Source organism: Phascolarctos cinereus, unplaced genomic scaffold (assembly GCF_003287225.1).
Source record: "Phascolarctos cinereus isolate Bilbo 61053 unplaced genomic scaffold, phaCin_HiC Scaffold_3;HRSCAF=262, whole genome shotgun sequence".
Classification (NCBI taxonomy): Eukaryota; Metazoa; Chordata; class Mammalia; order Diprotodontia; family Phascolarctidae; genus Phascolarctos; species Phascolarctos cinereus.
Window position 1 is genome coordinate 125,697,230 of NW_027555736.1, and position 23,503 is coordinate 125,720,732.

Here is a 23,503-nt window from a genome sequence, read left to right on the forward strand (position 1 = left end):
AGAAATGAGATTGCTGAAGAATATATACTACTTGGATATGGAAGGCAGAGATGAAGTAAGAGTCAATAACAGAGGGGCATGTCACTTAGAAAAAGAGGGAAATCAGCAAGAGAAGCAGGTTGGATTGGAAAAAAGTTCATCTTGGTTATGACACTAACTATATGATCTTGGGCAAGTCACTTAACTTCTCTGGGCCTCAGTTTCACCTTCTGTAAAATGAGTGGTTGGACTGGATGGACTTGGAAGTTCCTTCCTGCTCTAGGTCCATGGCTCTACTCTCATAAAAAAATATGGTAATGATAAAAAAATATGTTAAGGAGGCTCACTGTGATGGAAATGGTGCTTGGAGGCAGTTGGAGTTGTAGCTTTTGGGCTTGGGTAAGATAGATCTGAAGAATCTGTGCAGCTAAAGGTTTTTAAGTCATCTGTGGAAAAGATGATCCTTAAGAATGAAAGAGATTGTCAAGAGAGAATGCGTGAAAAAAGAAAAGTCCAAAGATAGAACCTTGGAGATGCCAAAATTAGAGTATAGAGAAGAGACAATAGTTAGAATTGAAAGACGACTATGAACCTGAACTAGGTGGGATGGCTCAGTGAAAAGGAAGAGAAAAGGAAGTAGAGGCAGGGAACTTTTTGAAAAGTTTGATTGAGAAAGTGTGGAGATACATAGGATATTACTATCTTGAGGCCAATATCAGGGCCAAGTGAAGGGTATGTTTGTAGGTGTCAGGGAAGTATATAGGGAGAGATTGAAGATTGGAGAAAGTATGGGTAAATCACTCTTTGAATCTCAAATTCCTTATCTATTAAATGGAGACAGCAATAGTAATACCTTCCTCACAGGGTTGTTTTGCGGCTCACATTAGTGTCATATAAATTTTAAAGAGCTATATTAGTGTCAGTTATTTAATTATTATTAATAATGTACTGATATGTAACATTAGTGCATGGGCTCAAGTAGAGCCAAGTTCAAGTTCTGCTTCTGACCTGTACTGTCCATGTGCCCATGAGATCTGTTGCAGTTTAGAGTTTTCACATTAGAAATCTCTTATACCAAAGAAATGGCCAGTCTGGACTAACCTTCCCCCACCTCCTACCCCCTCCTGTTGTATTCTTCTTAATTATAAAAATATACCAGCAGGAAAATAGTGTTCCTCTGTGTGTGTCTGTATATGTATAAAATTGTTCCTGAGGTTGAGGATAGCCACATTATTATGTTGTACAATTTTCTGTGTACCTTGTTTGACACTGAGGAATGTTTATTGAAGAAGTCTTTTTCAAAAAAAGGCAAGAAGTATCATTTGACTGCTATTCATATGGATGGCATATTTAAAGCTATTTGTAAACTACGTAAGAAAAGAAGTGCTAAAGACCCATGTCTCTGAATTCATTACTGGGTGATACAGATTCTCATATTTTAAAAATATATTGCTTTAATAATAATTGTAACATACTGAAACACATGAACCTTACAAAATCCAAATATTTTGTACAGTTATTGAAAATTTTCAAAACAAGATGTTAAATGGAGTGAAGCAGCTCCTTTAAGAGTCTCTTTTATTTTTCAGATGTGGGAAGAGTATCCTGATGTGTATGGCGTTAGGAGGTCAAATCGAAGCCGACAAGAACCATCTAGATTTAATATTAAAGAAGAGGTAAGAAGAAAGGGAGAACTGTAAGGTAATGCATCCCGCACTGTGTTCTGTGGCACCCTGAGTAGTCTGTGCTCTGTGAATAGGGATTTGAAGGAAAAATGTAAGTAGAGGTTTTGTCAATTTATTTTAAGGCCCACGGTATTCTGTAACCAAATGAGGAAACACTGCTTTAAGGCAGTATTAGACCTGAAACTTTTTGTTTGCTTGGCATGCCACCCTCCATCCAGTTCTAGAGAATAGAGCTGGTAATTGTTTGAGCATCTTTGAATATAGGCTTTCTTTTACATAATTGTCATGGCACAATACTGTTTGTGTATAAGCAACAAGAAAATGCCATTCAATTATTTGGAAATTAATGAGTCATAGTCTCTTATATACTTGGTGGTATAATAACATTACACTGATCCTTTGGACCTTCCATACTTTTTTTTTTTATTCCAAGTTACTTACATTACCCCATTTACTGGAAAACATTTGAGAGAAAATGTCATATATCTCTAAATATTTCAGTAGTAGTACTGCTATCTAACTACTATAGAAGAGAAGAAATGAAATGGCCAAACTATTTTGATTTTGATGACCCCCACTAAGGAATTGCTTAGGTTTTTCTTCTAGCCAGTTTCTTATACTGAAGGTGGTATATGGACTAGGTTCCTAATCCCAGAGTTAGAGTGTCATTCCTAAGGACCACAAATAAAAAAACTATTATCTGCTTTATTTTTTCTCTCTCTTCCCTTGTTTGCATTGTCTTCCTTGAAGGCAAGTAGTGGTTCTGAATGTGGGAGCCCAAAAAGAAGAGGCCAGAGGATACTGAAAAAACAGTAAGTCTAAATGGGAGTAATTGGTTGTCCAGTAGTTCTTATACCTTTTTTTTGTGCAGTACTTCTTTAGACAAATTACTGATGCCTCAAGTTCTAGTCCTTGCTGAGTACCTCAGCTTAACCTGTGCAGGACAGATAAGCAAGTTCTTAGACTGCAATTTGAGAAAACTTAGATTGTTTTGTCTGATTGTTATTTCTTTTTCTTAAACAACAGCCCCAAGCCCACCAGATAAATAGTAATTTTTCACGGATTTAATTATGTCTTTATCTAAGAAAAGTACAAATGATGCAGTCTTGTTAGTGTCATTTTATGGTAGAACAATAAATAAAATTTTTGAAAGTTAAGATTTCTGCTTCTCATTTATTACAATGAAATTATGCTGGTGATTCAATCTTATTAACTCTTTCTGGGCATAACCTTTCCCTTGAATCTTTGATCTTATGCTATTTTTTATGAATATTTTATGACATTCTTCTTAACTTTGTGGTGAAATTTGTGTTTTAATTAAAATTTATTGTTCATTTTAATCTCCTTAAAGAAATAACTGAATTCCTCTTATACTGTTAGTCTTCCCAAAATAAATGAATTGGAAACATTTAATATTACCCTACCCAGAATCAATTCAGTTTTCACATGCTTCAAATATTTCTCCAAAGACAGAAGAATTATACTATCAGCTCTAACCTTGTTAGTATTCTTGTGTGTCGGGAGTACTGCCAAGCCTTCGTCCTAATCTAGGCGTTCAGTAGCCACGCAGTCATACGGCCTTATGGAATTTGTGCTTTCTCTGTTGGCTGTATCAAGGCACTGGAGGGTTTTGCCTTATGCCCGCTTCCAAAGCACGAAGTTTCGTTTCTCTGTGATTCACTTCAGACTGGGAATAAAAGAGACGCCTCTCACTTTGTCATTGTGCAACCACCCGCGTCCTGCTCTCTGTAAGGGCAGGATCCCAACGGGATAATGCCTGCCAGGCTTCCCTCCTGTAGTCTAGATTTGGATGATAGTTTCCCATTAGGTTCAGCAGTTAGGTGCTACCAAGAGGGGGATTGTAAGTTCATTTTATGTGGCACCCTGGCATGGTATAATAAGGCAGCCAGAAAAGCTGACGCACTGTTAGGCTGCAGTTAGGGAGGCACAGGGTCCTACCCTCTGCTTTGCCCTGGTCAGACCACATCTGAAGTAAATATGCTCAGTGCTGGTAGATACCAAATTTTATAAGGGATTTTGGTAGGCTACCCTGGGAATGAGCTTAAAGTAGGCGTTTGTTTCTTAGGAACTTAGAGGCAGTGTGTGAAATGGATAGAGAAAGGACTTCGGAGGTAGGGAGATCTGGGTTTAGGTCCAACTTCTGAAACATACTGTATAACACTGGGCAAATCAGTTAACCTCTTGGTACTTTTTTTTTTAATATAAATTTATTTATTTTTAGTTTTCAATATTCACTTCCACAAGTTTTTGAGTTCCAAATTTCTCACCCCCCCCCACCCCAAGATGGCATGCATTCTGAATACCCCTTCCCCTGTTCTGCCTTCTCTTCTATCTCTCCCCTCCCTTCTCTTATCCCCTTCCCCTTCTATTTTCCTGTAGGGCAGGATAGACTTCTGTACCCCATTTCCTGTATTTCTTATTTCCCAGTTGCATGTGAAAACATTTTTTTTAAAACATGTATTTTTAAAACTTTGAGTTCCAAATTTTCTCCCTTCCTCCCTCCCCACCCACCCTCATTGAAAAGGCAAGCAACTCAATATAGGTTGTATGTGCAGTTATGCAAAATAGTAGACATGTTGTGAAAAACTAACTCTATTTCCCTTAATCCTATCTGCCCTCCCATTTATTCTATTCTTTCTTTTGACCCTGTCCCTCCTCAGAAGTATTTGCTTCTGTTACCCTCTTTCCCAATCTGCCCTCCTCTATCACCCCCTGCTTTTTTGTCCCCTTCTCCCCCTATTTTCCTGTAGGGTAAGACAGATTTCCATACCCAACTGAATGTGTATGATATTCTCTCCTTAAGCCAAATCCTATGAGAATAAGATTCCCTCACTCCCTCTCACCTTCCCCTGTTTCCCCTCTACTGTGAGAAGCTTTTCTTTTCTGTTTTTTTTTTGTGAGATAATTTACCCCTTCTACCTCTCCCTTTCGTCTCCGAGTATCATCCTCTCTCATCCCTTAATTTTATTCTCCAGATATGACCCCTTAATCTTCAACTCACCCTGTGCCCTCTATCTAGCTATATATACATACATACAATTTTTTCCTTCAACTACCCTAATACTGACAAAGTTCTCATGAGTTACAAATACCATCTTTCCATGCAGGAATGTAAACAGTTCAATCTTAATAAGTCTCTTATGATTTCTCTTTCCTGTTTACCTCTTTATGTTCCACTGGAGTCCTTTATTTGAAAGTCAGATTTTCTGTTTAGCTCTGGTCTTTTCATCAGGAATGCTTGAAAGTCCTCTATTTCACTGAATGACCATTTTTTCCCCTGAAGGATTATACTCAGTTTTGTTGGGTAGGTGATTCTTGGTTGTAATCCTATGTCCTTTGCCCTCCGGAATATTATATTCCATGCCCTGCGGTCTTTTAATGTAGAAGCTGCTAAATCTTGTGTTATCCTGATTGTGTTTCCACAGTACTTGAATTGTTTCCTTCTGGCAGCTTGTAATATTTTCTCCTTGACCTGGGAACTCTGGAATTTGGCTACAATATTCCTAGGAGTTTTCCTTTGGGGATCTCTTTCAGGAGGAGATCTGTGGATTCTTTCAATTTCTATTTTGCCCTCTGGTTCTAAAATATCAGGGCAGTTTTCCTTGATAATTTCTTGAAAGATGATGTCTAGTCTCTTTTTTTGATCATGGCTTTCAGTAGTCCAATAATTTTTAAATTTTCTCTCCTGGATCTGTTTTCCAGGTCAGTTGTTTTTCCAATGAGATATTTCACATTGTTTTCTAATTTTTCATTCTTTTGGATTTGTTTTACAGTGTCTTGATTTCTCATAAAGTCACTGTCTTCCAATTGCTGTATTCTAATTTTTAAGGAAGTATTTTCTTCAGTAGTCTTTTGGACTTCTTTTTCCATTTGGCCAGTTTTTCTTTTTAGAGCATTTTTCTCTGCATTGGTTTTTGGACCTCTTTTGCCATTTGGGTTAGGTTGTTTTTTAAGGTGTTATTTTCTTCAGTATTTTTTTGGGTCTCCTTTAGCAAGCTGTTGACTTGTTTTTCATGATTTTCTTGCATCACTCTCATTTCTCTTCCCAGTTTTTCCTCTGCTTCCCTTACTTGCTTCTCAAAATCCCTTTTGAACCTCTTGGTACTTTGGACAACTTTCAAAGTCTATAAGCTATAGACAACGTAACAACAACCTGTAGTAGTAAAGGAAATACTATTTGGGAGTTCACCATATCAGTGAAACTACCCCTATCCCTTACAGGAACTATAAAGCAACATAAAGTTTACTTCTGAAGGCCTGCAGACACTGTAGACATGTGTGCAGAATTTAGTAACTTTAAAAGAGGGGTCTGTACCAAAAAAAAAAGGGGGTTCTGCTTTAAAAAATGGCCATTTTCAGCTAACAATTCAACTTCTGTATACAAAGGTATGAGTAGGTTGAAACAGAATCCGTGAAGAATTGTGTGGTAGTGTAAAGAGCTACAAGAGAGATGAATTACTGGAAAAAAAGGTGGGTGGGTGGGTTGTCATTTATTAAAAATGAAAGCTATTTGAAGGATGGCCTTGGCTTCACATTCAGGGGAAAGCCCCTGTCACCTCATACATAGGATTTATAGGACACCATGGATAAGATTCAGACAGGAACACAAGTTAGGTAAACATGAATGGATTGCCAACTCTTCTGATGGAGAGAATTATCTGCATTGATGAAATCACAGATTCATCAAAGTAATCAAGTATGATGCTATGATTTGCAGAGTCAAAGGTAGGAAAAACACCAGTCTCTCTTCCTACACCCTGGGTAAAGATGTATAATGGGTCCTAGGGCACCCTCAGTATATAGTACTGGAGAATAGAGAGAGGACTGAACTACAAGTTAGAAAAATCTAGGTTATCCTCAATATATAATTGGTTAAAGGATAAGAAGAGATAGCTTTCAAAAGAAAAAATTGCAGCGCAGTGGATAGGGCACCGGCCCTGAAGTCAGGAGGACCTGAGTTCAAATCTGGCCTCAAACCAAACACTTGACACTTAGTAGCTGTGTGACCCTGAGCAAGTCACTTAACCTCAGTTGCCTTAAAAAGAAAAAAAAAAAGAAAAAACTGCAAACTGTCAACAACCATATAAAAGAATGGCCCAGATCACTAATAATAAGAGAAATGGGAATATAAACAACTCTGAGATTTTTCTTTACTGTTTTCATACTGACAAAAATGACAAAAATGATAAATGTTAGAGAGTTTGTGGGAAGACAGAAACACTAATATCCTTTGGAATTAATGCAACTTAATGTTGGAGAAGCTATAGGAAGATAGGAGCAATAATATACCTGTGAATTAATTGGTATTTTGGAAGGCAATTTGGAACTATATAAGAAAAATCATTAAACTATACATTACCCACTGACCCAGGGATATCACTACTAGACAACCCAAATGAAGTCAGAAACAGAGGAGAAAGTCTCATGTGCACAAAAATTTAGCAGCACTTTTGTGGTAGTAAAAAATTAGAATTAAATAGGTGCCTATTGATTAGGGACTGGCTGAATAATTGTAGTATGTGAATGTAATGGAATATTATTGTTCAAAAGAATTCACTTCAGAGAAATCAATAATTCTGGAAGACTTGTATGAATTATGCAGAGGAAAGTAAGCAGAAGTGAGAGCAAACTTTATACAGTGACATCTGATATAGAGGAAAACATCATTGAAATACTTAAGAACTCTGATTTAATGCAGTTGATGAATTTTGATCCCAGAGCTGTCAGAGGGGTGGTTGACAGTTAATAGGTGTGGAATGGGGCATCTTTTGTCAGAAATTGCTAGCGTGTTTATTGTGTAAATATCATTCTTTATGTTGGATTGAATTGTAGGGGGGTAGGGGTGGGATGAGAGTATGGGATTGGAAGGTGACAGCAATATTTTATGAAAATCAGTAAAACGGTTTTGAAAAGATATGCTTAGAAGATAGTAGTCAGGGAAGACTCATGAAGAAATATCTGCAAAAAGAAAAAAGAAATATCCTGACACAAAATACTTGAGTACTTGGGAAATCACAACATTCTGCACGCAGCAGAGTTTAATTGGTAGATCATTTAACTGATGTGAACATTATCAGTTGTACTCTAGACTTTGAAATAAAATTGGATCGTTGATTTTTTGGGGGAAATAACCTACCTAGTAGTTCTGTAGTTTACTTCTTTGAGCAAATCACTTAACCTATTTGAGTCTGCTTCCTTATTTATAAAATGAGAATTATACTCTGTGTACTTCACAGTGTATACTATACATATACTTCACAGTGTTCACTATAAAACATTATATGTTTAGTATTTGCTCTTTACGTATATAGTGCTTCATGGTTTTAAAGACCTCAAAGATACTTGTTTTTAGTTTTTATCATCACATACTTCTCTGACCCTTACCAAAATCTCTCAGCCCTAATGTCATTTTATGTAAAATGAGAGGATTACACTAGGTGGTTCATGAAAAATAATCTTAAGAAATTCCAGTTCAAAAATCTCCATTGTTTTTTCTTTGAAATTGAATTCTTTGAAAAGTCAAGGATTTTTTTTCTTGAATGACTATTAAGAGTTTTACCATACTGATCATGTAAAAGATATGAGAAATTTAATACCAAAAAATTATGTATTTATAATGCACTTATTAAAAATGCAGGTCTATAATAATTTGTCTGTTTTCTTAACTTAGAGAATAATTAGAAAAGTATATAAAATTTTAGGATACCGCAGATACAGAAATTAACCAGAGCCAGTCCTTAAATTGAATTCTATATTGAGCAAATTTCTGCAGATCAAAACTTGTTTTATTAGCTTTCTATGTGTTCTTTGTGGATCAACTGAGTTGAAATTCTCCTAGTAAAAATCCTTTAATTTTTTGCCCTTGATCACAGAGAAAAATGGAAAAAGGAGGCTTCTGAGGAAGAAGATGAGGAAGATGAACAAGAGCAAGGTACTAGTGCTGAGAGTGAACCAGAACAAAAAAAAGTGAAAGCCAGACGCCCTGTCTTGAGGAGGTGAGAGATTCTTTTCTTTATCTGTGAATTTGGAGGCTTATCTGGTTTGCATATATTGTATACATTGTTGGTTGGTAGGAAGACATAGTACTAGAACAGATCTCTTTAACAGAAACAAAAAGTATTACCATGGACAAGGCAAGCATTAGGATTGTTTCTCATGAGAAAGAATAAAAGATTTATTGCTCCAATTATTTAAAATTATAATGGGCAAAATTCTGGGGAACAATCAGATTATTTGCTACCTTTAGTGATTTTAGTTCAGAATTCAAGAAATATACGCTATAACCTAAGCTGAATTCAGGATATAGGGCTTCTTGTAAAGGTGGTGGGGATTAGAGGGTGGAGGAATAGAAATTAGATTAAGGCCCTCAGATGCTGATTCCACATATTTAACCTGCACCTGGACTATTTGGGTTCGGAAGAAGAGAAAGAGGAGCTTCCTAGTCAAATGTATTTTCTTAAACATTCCATTTTGCTTGCTTAAAAAAAAAAGTAAGCATTAGATGGTATGTTATGGTAGTTGTTTATTCATACTTTAGTGTTACTCTATCTTTTTTAATTTTTATTTTTTAATTAATTTATTTTGATTTCTCAACAATCATTTCCGTATGCTTTTGAGTTTAAAATTTTTCTCCCCTTCCCTCCCCACTCCCCTCCCCAAGATGGTGTACAATCTTATGTAGACTATAAGTTTACGTTCCTATTAAACATATTTTTTCACATTAGTGATGTTGTAAGTAAGAATTAGAACCAATTCAGGAGTCACCACCAGAAAGAGGAAACAAAACTCAACAGATGAGAAAAAAAAACAGCAAATAGTATGCTTTGACCTACATTCACGTTCCATAGTTCTTTCTTTGGATGTGGATAGCATTTTCCATCACGAGGCCTTTGGAGATGTCTTAGATCCTTGTATTGCTGAGAAGGGTTAAGTTTATCAGTATTAGTTGTAGCACAACGTGGTTGTTATTGTGTACAGTGTTCTCTCGGTTCTGCTCACTTCACTCAGCATCAGATCATACAAGTCTTTCCAGGTTTTTCTGAAGTCAGCCTGCTCATCATTTCTTCTAGCACAACAGTATTCTACTACATTCATAGACCACCACTTGTTGAGCCATTCCTCACCCCAATGGATGGGCATCCTCTCCATTTCCAATTCTTTGCCACTACAAAGAGAGCGGCTATAAATATTTTTGTACGTGTGGGTCCTTTTCCCATTTGTATGATCTCTTTGGGTTATAGCCCTAGAAGTGCTATTGCTGGGTCGAAGGGTATGCACATTTTTATAGCCCTTAGTGTTACTTTAATCAGATTATTAGAATATCTGAAGTGGTATCATTAAATAAATGGATAATGAGAATTTTGATGAGTTAAGAATAGAGTTGATAGGGGTGTGTGCTATTTTTTGGAATGAGAGGGTAAGCCAGCTTTGGTGTGGGGCACGGGTAAGAGGAAAAGCAAAGGCAAGAGATGGAAGGGCACGTAGCCAACTTTACCTACTTTGTAATGATACTGTCTAGGCTCCCAGAACAACTTAAATACTACTGAAAATCATCTTCTATTTCACTTTTATTGTGGCTATGGTTGTTTACTGAAGTTTGAGTTAAAGATAGCAGATCTCATTTAGAAGACTGCACAGTCCATCTTTCAATTCGTTATAGTAACACATAGCCCCTAGAGCTGATTTAGTCTAGTGACTTCCTCTTCCAAATCTTCAGCTGTCTCAGTAGGAATTGGAAGGGGCTGATAATAAGGTTGCTACTGGGAACCTTTCTTCATCTTAGTCATTTGCACTTTCCTTTCCTCTCTGTTCTCTTCCTCCTTATCCTTCTCTATTACAATGTACCATACTGGTAAATTTTTTCATGGTACTTCTAGGATCTATGTCACCTCTCAATCATGTACAGAGATTCTTCTGTACTATAGGGAATACAATTACATGACTTACTTTTCTATATTTTGTTTCTGGGAAAGTACAGCATGCCTGTGAAACATTTCATCAAGGCTGGGAATTCTACTAGTTTAAGTTTTAATCTTCCTTGGTGAAAATACTGGCATTGTGCCATTTGTGTGTTTTTATTTGCATGTATACTATATATGTATGTATATATTATTATTATCATCATTAACTCCTTTTAGAGCAGTGCCTAAAACCAGTGTTAAAAAGCAACATAAACCACAGCGTGGAAAAAGAAGAAAGAAACAAGATTCTTCTGATGATGACGATGATGATGATGATGATGAGACTCCCAAAAGGCAGACTCGTCGCAGAGCTGCCAAAAATGTCAGGTATATTGTGACTTAAGAGATATTGTTCAGTCATGTGAATGATAGCCCAATTGAATCAAAGGCTATACCTATTAAGAAAAATTTTCCTTTGATTCTATGTGACTCCATTAGTTTTCCAGAGAGAATTTTGTTTCATGGCCAGAGAATACTTCTCAAACACTGGCCAATCACCTTGCAGTTGTACTGTATTGTTTATAAGACGAATAAAAAGAATCAAGGTGCATATATGTCAATGCGCTGCTGGTGGGTTAATCTACCCAAACGAAATCAGAGTCCGTGTCCTATTGATAGTAGTATCACCTTCATTCAATACACAGACACAGACACACACATATATTTATATTTTTCTCATGAAAGCTTCTCTGCTTTTATTAATTGTTTTGAATTGCTATGTGACTCACGAATGCCTTTATATTTTTGCTTACTCATCTTTGAGATGGAGGTGCTTTTTACCACATCTAAAAAGTGGCAGGAAGCAAAATTAACCAGTGCTGTTTTTATTGCTACCACACCTTTGGAAAAAATTAGAGTATGCATAAGTGCAAAATAGAACCTTGCAGATATCAAATTTCATTTTAAGCGGGATTTGAGAATTTTATTCTGCTCTTTTTTGATGTTCACTAGTGGGTATGGAATAGCATTAATTAAAATGAAGAATGAACCAATACCTTGCCATTTTTATTGCTCACAATATTCTATTTAGTTCATATATATATATAAAAGTTGGCATCATATATTTTTAATGTATGGTAGGATAATCTTAATCCTTATGAACACCAAAAAGTTGATTATTTTAGGTCCCCCATTGAGCCTAATTTTGTTATAGATAAACTATTAGCAGAATTACTAGTTTATGTTTGTCTTAGAAGTATTGCTTTTCTTTCATATTCTGAAGTACAAGTAGCTTTTGTTATAAATTTGTGTTTGAGCATTTTTGGTAGCTGTTTGGTTTGAAAATGGAACTTGGGAAGTTGAATTATTGCATTTTTTTGTACTAATAGTATCTTTTGAATAGTGTAATTATTGCTGTATCAAGTGAAGGAACATTCTCATGTCACATAAGGAATGGGACTGAAGTCACATAGCTGTTTAGGAAGTAGTTTTACTGCCTTCCCCTTCAGGCATACATCTGTCCTTTCAACGTACAAAGAATAAACTTTGGACTAAGGAATGACCAGTGACTCCTTTGAATAACTTCATGCTCTGATTTTGTCTTTTAAAAATATATATTGTTCTAAAATTTTCATTTGTTAACTTATTTTTGACATTCTTTTTAAATTTTGAGTTGTGGATTCTCATCTTTCCTCCCACCCCTCCCCTACACACTGAAAAGGCAAACTGTGATATCAGTTATAAATTATACATGTGAAATCTTGTAAGGCATATTTCCATATTAATTAGCCATATGGTAAAAAAAGCAAAAAAAAAAGTGAGAAAATTGTACTTCAGTTTGCATTCAAGAATTCATCAGTTCTCTTTCTGGAGGTGGATGGCATTTCTTCATCATGAGTCCTTTGGAATTGATTTTCATCACCGTATTGATAGAGTAGCCAAATCTTTCACAGTTGATCATCATTACAATATTGCTGTTACTGTGCACAGTGATCTCCTAGTTCTTCTCACTTCACTTTGCGTCAGGTTGTATAGCTCTTCCCATGTTTTTTCTAAAACCACTCTCTTGTCATTTCTGTAACACAGTAGTACTCCACAATCATATACCACAGTTTCCTTAGGCATTCCTCAATTGATGAGCATCCTCTCAATTTCTAATTCTTTGCCATCACAAAAAGAGCTGTTATAGATATTTTTGTACATATATGCCCTTTTCCTTTTTCTTTGATCCCTTGGTGTACTGACCTCATAGTGGTATTGCAGGATCAATGCTCTGATTTTAAGTAATGTGTTGAAATAATGTGTAAAAAGTCCTCTGCAAGCTTCAGTACACTATATATATATTACACTGATTTATATTAATATTAATATGATTCTTCTCTGTATGTGTGAATAGTGGCTAGCTAAAAAAAGAAGATAAATGTTTTCAATTTAATCAACTGTATTTCCAATTCAGTTATAAAGAAGATGATGATTTTGAAACTGACTCAGATGATCTCATTGAAATGACTGGAGAAGGAGTTGAAGAACAACATGATAATAGTGAGACAATTGAAAAGGTCATGGATGCAAGATTTGGAAAAAAAGGTGGTATGTATCTTGAAGAATAGATTGCTTCTCATAAGTATGGCCAATGAAATGGAAATTTTTACATAGAGTTGAAGTTGAGATATATCAGTCTTATTATATTCACAGCGGTCATTAAAACTTGTTATCATATTCTGGCTCTTGTTTCTGTGCTAATGTATTACCTCACAGATGATGACTGAAATGGTCAAAATAAGTTTAGATTAAGCATTAGTATGGCAAAGGCAGAGGGGAAAATGCCATTTAGTTTGTATATTTTTTTGAGATTAAAAATTGAGGTAAATAAAAGTAACATTGTGTTGGTACCTGTGCAGAACATTGCATAGCAGAAATATTTATTCAGTAATATTGAACTTTGAGAGACAGCATAGTATAGTAAGATCATTGCTGTTGAAAGTCAGTAGAAGTGAATTTGTACCTGCTCTTTACCACTATGAAGTCATTTGTTCTTTTTGGAACTCAGTTTCCTTATGGTCTTTAAAGTCCTTTACAGCTCTAAAATTCAGTGATTATATGATATAATACATATTATGGTTGTTTCTTGCTGGGTCTTAGTCCTACAAAAGCATTTTCTAAACAAAATTATTTATTTAAAAAAAATTTCCCCCCAGTTACATGTGAAAACATTTTTAAACATTCATTTTTAAAAGTTTGAGTTCCAAATTCTCTCCTTTCCTTCTTCCCCCCTACCCCTACCCTCATTGAGAAGACAAGCAGTTTGATATAGGTAATACATGTGTAGTTATGGGAAACGCATCTGTAATATTATATACAAAAGCATTTTAATGGGGTATTCATCTGACCTGTTAATGCATAATAGGGACTTATTTCCCATATCCATTGAAAAATTCCAACTTGATTGTTTTAAAGTTCCACCGTGGAGATTATTAATTCTTTAAACTTTTCTGTAGAGTGAAATCCAACCTAAAAAGCTCAGCAGATTCCTTCCTTTCTTTTTTTTTTAACCTGTATGTTCTCATGTAAGTTTAAATGGAAGTTGAGTCAGCCTGTTGAGAACATTAAAATGTCTTCTTGTTTAAGAGTAAATTAACTTCATTTGTCATGATTAATGAGACTCCAGTTCTTTACATTCATAAAGTTATTTCTATGTTGTTTCCCAAGAGAGAGTCTTTAGAAAACTGACTGCCTATTCAAATGGTTGTTGTAGTGTTTGACTTAACAGCTACCATATTACAGTAGAATTTTTAATGAAACCCTTCTTACAGCCACCGGAGCTTCCACTACTGTTTATGCAACTGAAGCTAATGGCAACCCTAGTGCTGACTTTGACCCTGAAAAGGACGAGGGAGAAGTTCAGTACCTGATTAAGTGGAAAGGCTGGTCCTATATCCACAGCACATGGGAGAGTGAAGAATCCCTACAACAACAGAAAGTGAAAGGGATGAAAAAGCTGGAAAACTTTAAGAAAAAAGAGGATGAAATCAAACAATGGTATGGTTTAATTCATGGAATAAAGAAATAGATTTTATGTAGCATTGAGGTGGAAAGGGTTGTAGACAGTACATAAAGACAATTTTTTTTTAAATTAGAAAATGAGAGGGGCAGCTAGGTGGCATAGTGGATAGAGCATTGGCCCTGAAGTCAGGAGGATCTGAGTTCAAATGTGGCCTCAGACACTTGACACTAGCTGTGTGACCCTGGGCAAATCACTTAACCCCATTGTCTAGTCAAAAAAAAAAAGAGACCTTGCACCTTTTTAGGAACTGAAGTATTGCCTTCATCCTAAAATGGAGCCAGTTACAGCTACATTTCTGTTAGGAGATATAGCCTATATTAACTGTTTTTCAGGAGTAGTCTGATGTTTACCATTTCATAGAACTTCAGAGGTCACAGAACTGATGATTGTGGATAATCAACAAGTTGTAAAATGAACAGTTTATGGAGCCCTGTGGGTTAGCTTCTACTCCCTTTTCTAAGAAAACATAGCCCTTTTTATTGACTTTGTAGTCTATATAACTATAAATGAGAATAGAGAAGAACTACAACATATGTATCTATATCTATCTATAAATACGCACACATATATACATACATATATATGTGTGTGAATATATATACACACACACCTGAATTAAGTCGTAAGTTATCTAGAACCCTGAAGAAATGTCATAATGAGTTATCTCTTACAGAAGTTACCTCTGCTAAAGTAATATTTTCAGTGGCTGCTTAGTTTAGTAATACAATATGATGCTGGCTATGAGAACGGCATGATGTAGTGCACAGGCTTTGGAGGCAAGAAGGCGAAAATTTACATTTTGATTCTGACATATACAGGCTGTGTGACCCTGGGTGGTCACAACTCACTTAACCATTCAGTGCCCTAGGCAACTCTGTAAGACTGTGTTGCAGAATGAGTCCCGACCTGCATTGGTTAAAAGATTTTCTTCATATAGGAGTTCTCTGTGCCAGTTATATCACAGGTAGAGGCCATATCCTTGTGTCTGTTTCCTTTAGATCAGCTTGGTAGATGCTGAAGCACTTGAGATTTCCTAGGAGAAAAATATCCCCTAATCTCACAGCAGTTTTATTGTGCTATTATATGGAGATTAATGGGGAAAAATGGGGGAAGGGATTTCATTCCTGTAGCTTAAGAATTACCATTAAGTTTTGACAGTTATTCAGTATAATTTCATGCATTTCTAAAGCACATACATTTTTATAGGAATATTTGTCTTTCTTTCCATGCTGATTTCCTTTTGATTTATGGGAAAACATTTGTATTTATTCAGATATACTGAATATGGCACCTTCAGATTTTTTCTGTGAACAGCCAACTTCAATGAAGTATCCAATTGTGATGAAACCTGTAGTGCTTCACAAAAGATTCTGTGTTTTTGTAAGAAATTTTTTTCTAGCATATCAGATACTTTTGCTTTCAAGTGAAATTATAAACTAATATGTGGCCTAGACCTCAGTGTGGTATGATACAAAGAGTATTAGTCTTGGAATTAGAAGATGCAGAATAAAATATCTCTGCTATTTATTATCTATGAGCTCATAGGCAAGTTATGGGCTAAACTCCATTGTAAAAATGAGGGAGTTGGATTAGATATTCTCTCAGGCCCCCATCAACTATCCACCCTATGATCTCTGTATTTGTGATCATGGATATCTTTCTGATTCTTCAAAAGTGACTGAAGCATGGATAGTTAATGTAGCAGTTGGAAATACATGAATGAGTCTCATAAATGACTTAGACTATGTTTAAGATACACACAAGTGTAATTGCTGTTTAATTTGTTCTTCTATTTTCTAATGTCTAGGTTAGGGAAAGTTTCACCAGAAGATGTGGAGTACTTTAATTGCCAACAAGAGTTAGCTTCTGAGCTGAATAAACAGTATCAAATAGTGGAGAGAGTCATAGGTAAGTACAATGGATTTTCTGAAAAGGAGATTGAGGATGGGCCCAAGCAACGGTGTCTGCATCTGGGTTATGCAAGACAGGAATGTGAAACAAGAACCACAAGGCCCAAACACATATCTCTGTTTGTGGTTATTCTTATCACTAACAATGTGAGTTCACATTTCAATAGCATTTTCTGGCTTACAAAGCACTTTCCTTACAACAACCTTGTGAATATAGATTGGCAGATTGACATTGTATGTTCTTCTTTTGTAATCACTTCAGGTGTTCTCTAATGTGTTCGTATTCGTTATTTTTTTAAATAAATAAAATTGCATAAAATAGAATGACGTCAGAATATCTTAACATTCACTCTTTTGATTGGATAGATTTTTTTTTTAGTGTCCACTATTTGACTTCATTTTCACCTTTTGAAAATTTACATAGGAAAAGTTTATTTTTCAGAAAAAAATCATTCAACTGTACAATAATACTAAAATACTAAGCTGTTTACATACTGTGTGAGTGATCTATATTTAAGATATGCTAGCTCTAAAATTAAAATATGTGTGTATGTGTATGTTTCCTTTGTCATTTGAAGGACCAAAGCTTATTTGAAAATCCAGACAGCTGGAAGAGCTTTAAGTGGTTAAAAACTAACTTTTTTTTATTATCACTGAAGCCAGTATAGGCCTAGTTTTTAAGTTGCCCTTGGCTGGTAAATGCTTCTCTAGTTGTCACCAGTTGTGTGGTTTATTTATTATTCCATATCATAGTCAACAGTCAACTAACTATTATTCATTAAAAGTCTAAGTTACAATAGGCACTAGGGATATAGATACAAAAAATTAGATAGCTATTGTCCTTATAGTCTAAAAGATTGCAGCAATTCATTTAATTCATTTAAAGTAGATGGCTCAGGACTACATTTTAAAAGTACAATATTTTTTATTATTCTATTACCTCTAGCATGTCATTTATCTTTTTTCCTGGAAAGATGTTAATGCTCTTTTTTTTTTCTTGGCTTACCTAGCTGTGAAGACCAGTAAGTCAACATCTGGTCATACAGAATTTCCAGGTGAGTCAGTGTTCTTGTTTTTATTGTGACTAAAATTTTTATGGAGTAGCATTTGTTTTGCATGGTATTTTATAATTATGTTGTTAGGTAGAATGTAATTAAGTTTTCTTTTAATTATATATGAGATGGAGAGTGCCATATTTTCCCCCTTAACTGATAGTTACTCATAGGTTTTTATATGTAAAATAGCTCACAGTCGGAAATCATCATCAAATGAACCCGAATATCTATGCAAATGGATGGGATTGCCATATGCAGAATGTAGTTGGGAAGATGAAGCTCTGATTGGGAAGAAATTCCGAAACTGTATTGACAGCTTCCATAATAGGAACAACTCAAAAACCATCCCCACAAGAGACTGCAAGGTAGGTGACTATTTCATTTTGTTTTTTCTTAGAAAATGTGTATTCCTGATAAAAAATGAGCCAAGTGAAGGTTGGTCAAGTCAGATAGAGTGAACTTTGTTAGGGAAAAAAATGACCCTTTCTTGGAAATGAAATAAAAATGAACTCATAGACAATTAGAAGTATGTGGGGTGTGAAAAACAATGGAGAGGATTGGGAAGTAAATAAAATTTAATTTACAGAGGTATGCATATTTTATTTTCTAGAATGTTAATATAATATTAGGGAAATAACAGCTGTGGAAAACACAATGAAAAATTTAATCTTCTTTAAAAGTGAAAAAATGATGAGGTCAGGAATTCCAAGTGAGGATGCTTGAACCATACTAGCTGGTCCATTTACTTATCACTTTAAAATCACTACTTTGGTCTTTAAGTTATTTCAAGGTGCAGTGCTATTATAGTTGTTGAAGAATTACCCTTGGTGTCTACTGTGTGAACAGGTTTTGTTAGTGATAAAAGAAGTATTAGAAAATATAGTCTCTCCTCTCAATCATACAATCTAGTTGGGAATAGCAAGCTATAAACACATAAAAAGTTAAGTATGAGAACTAGATAGTATGTGATCATGTGCCAAATAAGGGATGAGGGCGATAAGTGCTGCAGGGGTTGGGAGGAGGAAAGATGATCCGTGTGCATGGGGATGGTTGTATTCCTTCTAGAAAATAAGTGGGGGTTAAGTTCTACATTGAAGGATAAAATTGGATTTGAATAGGTGAAGAGTAGGGGGGCAGGGCTTTCTAGCCAAGAAGAAGTTTTAAAATGAAAATGAGACTGTGCATAACAGTACAATTGGAACAGACAGCTGTAGGGAAATAGAAGGAGATAAGGTTGGAAAAGTCTATGCTACTGTTGTCAGGGCCTTGAATGCTAGGCTAAGAAATTTGGACTTTTATCTTAGGGGGACTGGGGAGCTATGGATTTTGTCTTAGCTATGAAATAAAAAAGGTGAAAGCAGTGAAAAATTTATCTGATGGTGACCAGAATGGATTAGAAAAGAGAAGTTCTGCAAAAAAGGAGAACCATTAAGAAGTTATTTCTAAAATCTGTGTAGGGAAGTAGCAATGGGAATGAGTCGAGTAGATGCAAGGGATTTTGCAAAAGAGAAATTGTGAGGGCTTTATGGTAGTTGTTTTAGAATGGGAAAAGGGTTGGAGTCAAAAATGACTCAGTTCCTTCCTCCTCAGGAAGTGGTAAACTAATATGGTAATCATTAGCTTTATATTCAGAACATAAAAACCTTGCTGTAATAGTGCACACAAGATCTATGTACTGTGACCTTATAAGTGAAACCACTTTGTTACAGCAAGGTGCTTTTTGATATTTCAATAACTAAATTTATTTAGGTAGACTAAAAGATGGATTCATATTATGTATTCTTAAGTGAACAGTCTTATGACAAGGCTCTGTTGTCTTTTTAATAAATGAGCAACTGCTATGCAAGTATGCTGTGCTAGGTGATAATGAAGCATATAAGCTTACATCCTAAAGAAACATGCTTTTACAACATAAGTGATGTACCAGTATAGATTTGAAGTGTTAAATAATATGCACAGAATACCTTAGTTTTGACTTTTACTTTATTTCTTGATGATTTATTATCCTTTTTTTATTTTAAGGCTTTGGGCAAATAATTGATGATGAAAAAAAAAGCCTTCTGAAGTTCATATTTCATTCCTTTGTATAGCATTTATAAGTTATAGTTAATATATGGGCAAAATCATAGAAAGTTTTTTCCACATTCGGATCACTTTTATTCTAGAATATTGTGACAATTATACCTTTATAGGTCCTGAAGCAGAGACCGAGGTTTGTTGCTTTAAAAAAACAACCAGCCTACATAGGTGGAGAGAACCTGGAGCTCCGAGATTATCAATTAGAAGGCCTTAATTGGCTTGCTCACTCCTGGTGCAAGTAAGTAGCAGATAAACATTAGCATTCTCTTTATCCATTCTTTCCAATCTTCATTGTTAGGTTTTTTTGCTATACCAAAGAATCCTTTAGCTTTACTATAGAAGAAAGTATCATGGAATGAAAACTCTGAGTTAGTTGAAGGGAGGCTATTTATTTCTGCCCATTTTAATATGAAGAAGGAAATAGCTGGTTAATTTTCTTTATTTTTTCTGAGGTGTTTTTTATTGTTTTAACTTGCTTAAGGAAGATGAACCATGTTATTATGGTAGAAGATATACTCTTGAAAGATGGAAATGTTCTTTTGCTCTTCACTTTCTCTATGCCAAGGAGAAACTGTTGCTTGTGCTATACCGTATAGTATGATTTTCCACTTGAAGGGCTGCTTTGACTATCCCTTTCAGAGCAGATTTTTCAAATTTTTGTTAAGATCAGTTGTGTATTCTGGCTAACTGATCTGCTTATTCTTAAGGGTTTTTTCCCTTAGACCTTAGTTGCTGAAAGTCAAATAATGACTTAGTAGAAGCTTGCTTCTACTGAGCAGCCTCTGGAACATGAACAAGTCCCTCAAGTGCTTTGTGCCTCAGGAAAATGCACTAGATTATCTCTGAGGTCCTTACCAGCTTTTACCATTTTGTGACTCACTCATACACACACACACACACACACACACACACACACACACACGCACGCACACACACACCCTTTAGAAATAAATTGTAAAATAAACTCTAATTCAAAAATGAACTTTGGCTTAGCTAAAAGAACCATATAATATTGCACACCTGGTAGAGTCCATCATGACATACTAATACATAAATGAGAAGTCTTAAAGAACTTTGGCTGCATGTGAAATAGCCATGTGTAGCTTGAGAACTTTAGTCTATGAGTATTACTGTCCTGAACCATTGATTATTTGCTCAGAATGGTAATAACTTTACCTACTCTTAGAGGGAATAACTGGGCTAGTGAGAGCAGTTTACCTTATGCTGTCTCATAGTTGCCTCACATCTGCCAAGAGGAAAAAACAGATCATTACAGGTCCAAGACATATAATAACATTAAACCGAATTGGCATTATGGTGTGATCTAACAAAGTCACAGAAAGTCACTTCATATTTGCCCATTTTCCCACCTTTCATTGATAGGCATACTGAAGAGGAAGGAAGTCATATAAAAGAAAAAAAAGTTTGTTCCTTAGAATTAATTATTTTTGGGGAAGGAGAATTAATTCAAATATGGAATTTATAGAAATGCCTAAAACTAAGCACACACCTGAGCATTATGGAGGCATTCTTTTCTCATTTTCTCTACCTTTCCTCCCTACCTAACTGTAAAATGAGATAATATTTGTAAAGCACTTAGCACAGTGCCTGGCACATAGAAAGCTCTTTATAAATGCTTATTCTTGTCCTTTCCTTCCCCATAGTATGGAACTCTAGATTTTATGTTTAGTTATTTTTATTTATTGAATATTTGTTGTTTCCTGTTTCAGACTTTAACAGTGAATAGGTTAACTTTAATACTTTATGCTTTTTAATTTGCTATTTGCTTATGAACTTTGCTGGATATTTTTCTTCCCATCTCCTGGATCAGTGCCTAAATATTTATTATGTGACTTCATTCTCAGAATTCCAGTTATTCCAGCATTTACGTATGACATTTCAGTTTAAAGATTAGATATCAGATACACACATGGATGTAGATAGAATAAATCAAGTCTTTGTCCCTTAACGATTCAGCTTTGATCATGAATATCCATCAGCTGTCAAGCTTAAGTATTGGAGTAAGGGCCAAGGCCACCATAGAGAAATCTTACAGAAATTTGACTTAACTTTTCTTTTTTTTAATGAGGCAATTGGGGTTAAGTGACTTGCTCAGAGTCACACAGCTAGGAGTGTGTCTGAGGCCAGATTTGAACTCAGGTCCTCCTGACTCCAGGGCCAGTGCTGTATCCAGTACACCACCTAGCTGCCCCCTTGACTTAACTTTAAAATATATACACACACACACACACACACATACACACACACACACACACATATGTACACACACACAGATATATATGTCTACAGGATATGTAAGCATATGTGTATATATATCTCTTTTTTGATGAATGAGGCTTTAAGGTGGCATCTATATGTTTATTCATTATGTATTGAGTACCTACTATGTTGATGACACTGAGGCATTATAAATAAGCTTTTTTCCAAAAGGATTAGAAAAAGAATTATATGTTCCCCTTAGCTACTAGTGCTTTCCTGTTGGAGATTAGTTTCCATCTTCTCTGTATATGTCTTGTAGGTACCTAGTTATTTTTATGTTTGTCTCCCTTGTGAGAATGTGAGCTCTTTGAGGACATCCTCAGTGCTTAGCCAATTGCCTTGTACAGAGTGATTATGTTACTTTATATTGAGGAAATCGAGGTGCGCAATGGGGAAGCTCCTCTTATGCAATGATTCATTGGCAGAGTTGGTATTTTTATATTTTTTGATTTTCATTAAATTGAATGGATGAATTATAATTCCTTTTTTCTCCCCCCAGGAGTAACAGTGTGATTCTTGCTGATGAAATGGGCCTAGGAAAAACCATCCAGACCATATCATTCCTCTCCTATTTGTTCCATCAACACCAGCTGTATGGCCCGTTTCTTGTAGTAGTACCTTTATCTACTCTCACTTCATGGCAGAGGGAATTTGAAATATGGGCACCAGAGATTAATGTAGTGGTTTACATCGGAGACCTGATGAGCAGAAATACGGTATGTAAACAAAAAGAGAACTGGATTATAGTGTGATGTCATTCATGTTTTATAGCAATTCCCTTATTAAAGCTGTTAATGTTATGGAAAGTCTTGTTTGATAGGCTTATTGGTTTTATGCATCACAAGAGTACAATAAAAACATAAACTTTAAATATATGTGTGTATGTATATATATATGTATATATATGTATATTTATTCAGTTTAAAGAAAACCAGTTGTACCATGTTGGCTAAAAACATTTATCAGTTGTTACTCCCAGCAGATGTAAAGTGTCTATATCATATCCCTTTGTGAAATGTTTTTTCATCCTTCTGCCTTATAAGTATAGATACATAGTAAATGTCATATGGGACAACTTCATTCCAAGAGGCCTGCCCTAAAAAATCTAATAGTTATTTCATGTTATCCTACTATTTAGGCAGAGACATGAGAAAATAGTTATAAGCGCAAAAGCTTATCAGAGCTCTTAAAATCTAAGTTTCTATACTCAGGGCCAAGAAAGTGAAAGGTTGAAGATGAGCTACATCTAAAGTGAAAGGAATTTTTTTGTAGATAATCTTTTCATAGATCATAAATTTGTTTACATGTTGTTCTCCTCCCTCCCCCAATAGAATGTAAATCTGAGAGCACGGACAGTTCAGTTTTTAATTTTATATTTGTATCTTTAGTACTTAGCGTAGCACAGTTCCTCAAATGTTGTAGGCATTTAATAAATGATTTTTTGGATTGGATAATAAATTTTGTTAATTTGGATATAGTTATAGACACCAAGAATGTCAGCAGACAGTGGAATGTGAGGTATAGAGTTAGG

At 35.3% G+C, this 23,503-nt stretch overlaps 1 protein-coding gene across 11 annotated transcripts in view; it reads left to right on the top strand.

Moving 5' to 3' along the window:
• CHD2 (chromodomain helicase DNA binding protein 2) overlaps positions 1-23,503 on the top strand; it is a 155,388-nt gene that overhangs the window by 46,711 nt on the left and 85,174 nt on the right. For all 11 annotated transcript variants that reach the window (XR_013485307.1, XM_078151152.1, XM_078151151.1 and 8 more), the window contains 11 exons: positions 1,569-1,655; positions 2,415-2,476; positions 8,558-8,680; positions 10,823-10,972; positions 13,041-13,174; positions 14,398-14,623; positions 16,456-16,556; positions 17,569-17,613; positions 17,803-17,978; positions 19,806-19,930; positions 22,472-22,688. Coding sequence is in view for 10 of the 11 variants with exons in the window: in XM_078151152.1 (XP_078007278.1) it covers positions 1,569-1,655; positions 2,415-2,476; positions 8,558-8,680; positions 10,823-10,972; positions 13,041-13,174; positions 14,398-14,623; positions 16,456-16,556; positions 17,569-17,613; positions 17,803-17,978; positions 19,806-19,930; positions 22,472-22,688 (1,446 nt within the window). In the remaining variant the exon portion in view is untranslated. The remainder of the gene's footprint in view (positions 1-1,568; positions 1,656-2,414; positions 2,477-8,557; positions 8,681-10,822; positions 10,973-13,040; positions 13,175-14,397; positions 14,624-16,455; positions 16,557-17,568; positions 17,614-17,802; positions 17,979-19,805; positions 19,931-22,471; positions 22,689-23,503) is intronic.